Source organism: Prosopis cineraria, unplaced genomic scaffold (assembly GCF_029017545.1).
Source record: "Prosopis cineraria cultivar Desert tree isolate PC_DT_omini unplaced genomic scaffold, ASM2901754v1 PC14, whole genome shotgun sequence".
Lineage (NCBI taxonomy): Eukaryota > Viridiplantae > Streptophyta > Magnoliopsida > Fabales > Fabaceae > Prosopis > Prosopis cineraria.
Genome location: NW_026555345.1, coordinates 9,407,906 through 9,413,497, shown reverse-complemented (window position 1 = coordinate 9,413,497; position 5,592 = coordinate 9,407,906). Strand labels below are relative to the sequence as shown.

At 34.3% G+C, this 5,592-nt stretch overlaps 1 protein-coding gene across 2 annotated transcripts; it reads left to right on the top strand.

Moving 5' to 3' along the window:
• Positions 1-1,270: 1,270 nt before the first annotated feature.
• LOC129292660 (probable pectate lyase 4) lies at positions 1,271-4,656 on the top strand. Of its 2 annotated transcripts, none has more exons than XM_054930259.1 (5): positions 1,271-1,483; positions 2,103-2,454; positions 2,546-2,756; positions 2,861-2,936; positions 4,169-4,363. In XM_054930259.1, the coding sequence occupies exons 1-5, from the start codon at positions 1,354-1,356 to the stop codon at positions 4,210-4,212; spliced, it is 813 nt and encodes a 270-aa protein (XP_054786234.1). In that variant the 5' UTR covers positions 1,271-1,353; the 3' UTR covers positions 4,213-4,363. The 2 variants fall into 2 exon arrangements, with proteins under 2 accessions (XP_054786234.1, XP_054786233.1); XM_054930258.1 differs by having other exon boundaries at positions 1,282-1,483; positions 2,861-2,929; positions 4,169-4,656.
• The last annotated feature ends 936 nt before the right edge of the window (positions 4,657-5,592 follow it).

Below are 5,592 nucleotides of genomic sequence, written 5' to 3'. Positions count from 1 at the left end.
TCACTTATGACCCATTAGATCCTTATTCTCTCATAAACAAGGGTGATTTGGACTTTTTAACACTAAGGCACATTGTAACCTGTTTCACAGGGACATGGCTGTAGTTTTTCAAATTAATGAGATTTATTTATAAATAAGTTCCTTTTTTAAGACCTAAACATGATTTTTTATTAATCTTGCTGATTTAAAAAAGAGAGAAAATGACATAAAAAAGCTTCAAAATATGCAAATGATAATTAAATATCACAAAATGTAATAATTATTTTCTAATACCTAGAGGCATGCCCAACATTTTTTGTAAAATGACATATTTGCCCTTGTAAAGAATATTCTTTATTTTAGTAAATTAATGGCTACTTTGCTTTAGGAAATAACTACTTTTCTTAAGATAATAATTAAAACAAAACAACAAATTATAAGTTTCTCTCGCAAACTTTTTTATTAGTGAAGTCCAACAACTAAAAATCATTCACTATTCTTTTTCAAAAAATGACTAGTTTTTTTAGGTAAATAATTAGAACGGATAACAAATTACAAGTTGTTTTATGCAATTTTTTTATTAGTAAAGTTCTACAACTAAAGATTAATTACTACTTTCTTTTAGCAAATGACTAGTATTCTTGAAAAAATAACTAAAATGGAATAACAATTTATAAGTTTTTTTGTGCAATTTTTTTTCAATGAAGTAACTTGCAATTTGCCATTGCGTTCTGGTCATTCCCTAAAAAAACTAGTTATTTAAAAAAAGTAATAACTAATTTTTAATTATTAGACTATATTAATGAAATTTGCACACAACAACTTATAATTTGTTATTCTATTTTAATCATTTTTTCATGAAATGTAATCATTTTCCAAAAACAAAGTACTCACTAATTTATTAAGATAAAAGATCTTTTTACACCGACAAATATGTCATTTCACCCCCAAAAAAAAAAAACGCCAGGCAAGTCCTCAAGGACTAAAACATAATTATTATATTTTACCACATTCAATTGTCGTTTGCATACATTGAGATATTTTTCAATTATTTTTTTTTTAAAAAAGTGACAATCAAATCATTAATGGGAGAATGATAAGTAAAAACATTATAAAAATATTAATACTAAATTAAAAAATTTAATATTAAAATATGATAAAAAAATATTGAAATTTAAAAATGTACAGTATAATATTAATATTTTTATAAAGTGTTTATTTGTTATTCTTCCATTATTTAATTACTTAAAAAATTTAATAATTAGTCGTCTCCAACGGGCGCTACTTTTGGTAAGGTCGCCGTATAAACGATCAGAAGCTGACATTGTGGTTTCTCGTATCTCTGACTCTGAGGTCTCTAAAACAGAGGCAAATATGGCGTCACTACTACCATACAGCGATGTTGATTTCAGCTTGAGAGCAATGGCGGGTCGTGCCGAGGGTTTCGGCCGCGACTCCATCGGTGGCCTCCACGGCCCTCTCTATTTTGTTACCACCCTCGCTGGTATGTCTCCTTCTTCATCATCTAATCTATTCCAGAAAATTACAGCTGTTTTATTGTAATTTCGGGATTTTTCGATGCTTGTAAATGGTGTTTTTGTCCCCATTCAGATTTTATTCATGCTTTCATGTTCCCGGTCTATTTAATGCATTTCAGACGGAATTGATTTAAATTTCCCTCTTTCTGTCATTTTTTTTAACCCAAATTAATCTGTGGATTGAAATGTGATGCTCGGTTAGGATATATCTGAGGTTATAGATATAGTAGGATATGTGGAAAAATGCCGTATCATGTCAATCAACGTATTGGTTGCTCTGATGTTCTTCGGCGATGAGGCTGGTACGAGGAATTTGTATTTGCTGACTGCCACCGTATTATGGACTAATTTTGTTTGGATCTGTGAAATATCTGGGGACTTGGAATCTCACTATCATAAGAACGGAAAAGTTTTGTTGGGTCATATGTATGTATGCAGATAGACAATTATACTGTGGAGCGCACTGAGACGTTGAGGTTTTCATTAATTAAAGGAGTAGCTGCTGACTTATCAAATAGTTTCATTAGAGGCCACAAACCATGCAAAGAATGTAAAAAAAAATTGAAACCCATATTCTGTTTCCAGATGATGGACCCGGATCCCTTCGAGATGGATGTCGTAGAAAGGAGCCGCTCTGGATTGTTTTTGAAGTTTCGGGTACTATTCATCTATCATCATACCTGAGTGTATCATCTTATAAGACAATAGATGGCCGAGGCCAGAGCATAAAGCTCACAGGAAAGGGCTTGAGGCTGAAAGAATGTGAGCACATAATTGTATGCAACCTTCAGTTTGAAGGTGGCAGGGGTCATGATGTTGATGGCATTCAAATAAAACCAAATTCTAGGCACATATGGATAGATCGCTGCAGTCTTCGTGATTATGATGATGGACTCATAGACATTACAAGACAAAGCACAGATATTACTGTATCTAGGTGGGTTCAAATCTGAATGTTTGAAATGAGCTGCATGATGACTTGGTCATATATGCTGTATATCACTGAGTTTTTTCACTTTTGTCATCAGATGTTACTTTGCACAGCATGATAAAACCATGCTAATTGGAGCTGACCCATCCCACATCGGCGATAGATGCATCCGTGTGACAATTCATCACTGCTTCTTCGATGGGACACGACAAAGGCAACCTCGTGTTAGATTTGGAAAAGTTCATCTGTACAACAATTACACCAGAAACTGGGGTATATACGCCGTTTGTGCTAGTGTTGAGTCCCAGGTAAGTACTTTTCTTATAGCATCTTTTTTTTTTTTTTTGGATTATTCTTTCATCCAGGCTATTAGTATTATTCAAACAAATAATTTTTTCAATGCATTTTGCAGATATACTCTGAGTGCAACATTTATGAAGCGGGAACTAAGAAAAAGACTTTTGAATTCTATACAGAGAAGGTAGAATGTTAGTCTCTTCACTTCTAATTTTATTTTTAAACCTCATTAATCGGGGCCCTATGTGGTCCATCGAATGCTCAAGATGAATATTTTTGCACTTCTTTTCCCTCTGAACTCAGCTTTAACCTGAAAATGTGTCAAAACATCTATCATTTCAACCATTGTGTCATCTCAGGATTTAAAGTACGTAATATTTTTCTCAATCCAATACTGTTCTCAGTCTAGTCTGTTTTGTAATGTCGTTCTAGACTATGCATTAATGTGTAACATCACACGCCCCTGCAATTAAGACAACCAAGGACGGAACTAGAAAAAATTGGCAGGGGAAGTGAAAGGTAAAAATAATTTTTTTTATATGGCTATCTGATCAGATCAGGTTAGATTCAAGTATTGTTGGACTTGATTGGGGGAAGTTTTCCCAACTTTTTTAGACTTTATTTTGTGGGACAGGAGACGACAGGGCAAAGTTTGAATTTCTTTTAAAAAACAATCTAACCTACATGCATAATCCATATGTATGACAAATGAAGGAAAAATTTTAGGGAGGCTGACGGCTGCCCCTATTTGAAATAACCTAGGTCCTTCCTGAAGACAACAAATGTTACTGTAGTTCAAAACTATTGAGTTAGCCCTGGAACTTGGATACACAATTGATACACAAACCTATTCCTGAAAACTCAATCCAGTATCAAGGCCATTACAAAACTTGCATTTATGTTTGATGAGTTGAAGTGTTGAGACTTAGCTGTTAACACATACCTAGCCAGTTTACCCATTACCAGTCTGCTTAGTAACTATTCCATCATGCACTTTCATTGCATCCCATTGTTTACAATCAGATAGTGCCCTCTATATTTTAGGTTTGATTAGTTGAATAGTCGCTCTGCACGTATAAGCAAAATTCCATTATATAAGCCAATTATCACTATGCATGCCTGATCAAGTATGTTGTACTAGTCCAGAAATTTACTTAACCACAAAGCTTAGGAGCAAGTTTAAAATTTTTATCAGGTATTCAGGTCATTCACTACGAAACGTAACTTGTGAAAGAAAGTTTTTTAAACCATACAGCAATCATGTGGTGCTGAGTTGTTGGGGGAAAAAAGGCCGCCTGTTTCTTATTTTAAATGGAGAACTTGGTAAATTCGTAGTGTTCCTGAGCTATCTCCTTTGCTAAATCCTCTAGAGACATTTACTACAACTTCTAATTGTAGTGAACTTGTAATATTAATTCCCTAGGCTGCGGACAAGGAGGAGCAGAAATCTGGCATCATAATATCTGAGGGAGACGTATTTCTGAATGGTGCACAACCATGCTTACAATCACAACACACAGAAGGATGCGTATTCCACCCTTCTGAATATTATCCAGCTTGGACTATGGAGGCACCCTTACATTCTTTCAAAGATGTTCTGCAACTATGTGCAGGTTGGCAATCCATTTCTCGGCCGTTAGACGTCTCGTCTTGTTTGAATTAGAATGCCTTGCAGGATTTGACCTTCTGGTTTTTTAGTCTCCATTGACATACAATAAAGCAAAACTAAACTGGGTTTTGTGTAATTATACGAAACTTTGAGATGAGCTGCCCTGCTTATAATTTCTGAATAATGTGGCTCGCCTTATATTATTTATTGATTGTATTTATTTGTAATTACGGCGTTTCATTTTTGGGGAATGACTTTGAGAATCACACAATACATTTAAATATCATAAAATCTATTGACAACTGGTTGTCATTTTTCATTGCTAATAATTGTCTTCTTTTTTTTTTGTTAAGTTATCAACCGACCTTGTAATATTTAAATGTATTTTGAGACTTATATTCAATTCTCCCTTCATTCTTGTAATAGTTTAGTATTAGCATCAGTACAGTATTCTGTAAACTTGGCAAAATATGTCGGTTTGTAACTTTTATTTTGGTTGTGCCTGCATCGAGAATGATTCTTTCTTTTTACTGTAAATAGCTATTTCAGTCAGAAACATATAACTAAAATCCTCATATTTTAGATAGCTATTTAAGTCAGAAATATATAACTAAAATCTCATCTAATGATTTTAAAAGTTTGGCGCATTTACTAGGGATATGCTGTGTACAACAACAACAACAAGCCTTTATCTCACTAGGTGGGGTCGGCTACATGGATTGCAAGACGCCATTGTGCTCTATCATTTATTAAGCTTTTAGAAATATTATTAATTAAGAGATCACGTTCAACAACTTCCAAGAGTGTTCTCTTAGGCCTTCCTCTACCTCTCTTAATCGGACTCAAAGTTATATGTTCCACTCTTCTCACCGGTGCCTCCCTTGGTCTTCTTTGTACATGCTCAAACCATCTCAACCGATTTTCTACCATTTTTTCCTCAATAGGTGCAACCCTCACTTTTTCACGTATGTGCTCATTTTGAATTTCATCTTTACATGTATGTCCGCACATTCATCGTAACATTCTCATCTCTGCTACTCCAACTTTATGCTCTTGCTGTCCCGTTAGAGCCTAGCATTCACTACTATATAACATTGCCGGTCTGATAGCAGTACGATAAAACTTTCCTTTAAGTTTATTAGGCACCTTACGGTCACAAATAACTCCTTTAGCTTTTCTCCAATTAAACCACCCAGCTTGAATTCTATGTGAAATATCTCCACTGATTTCGCCATCAT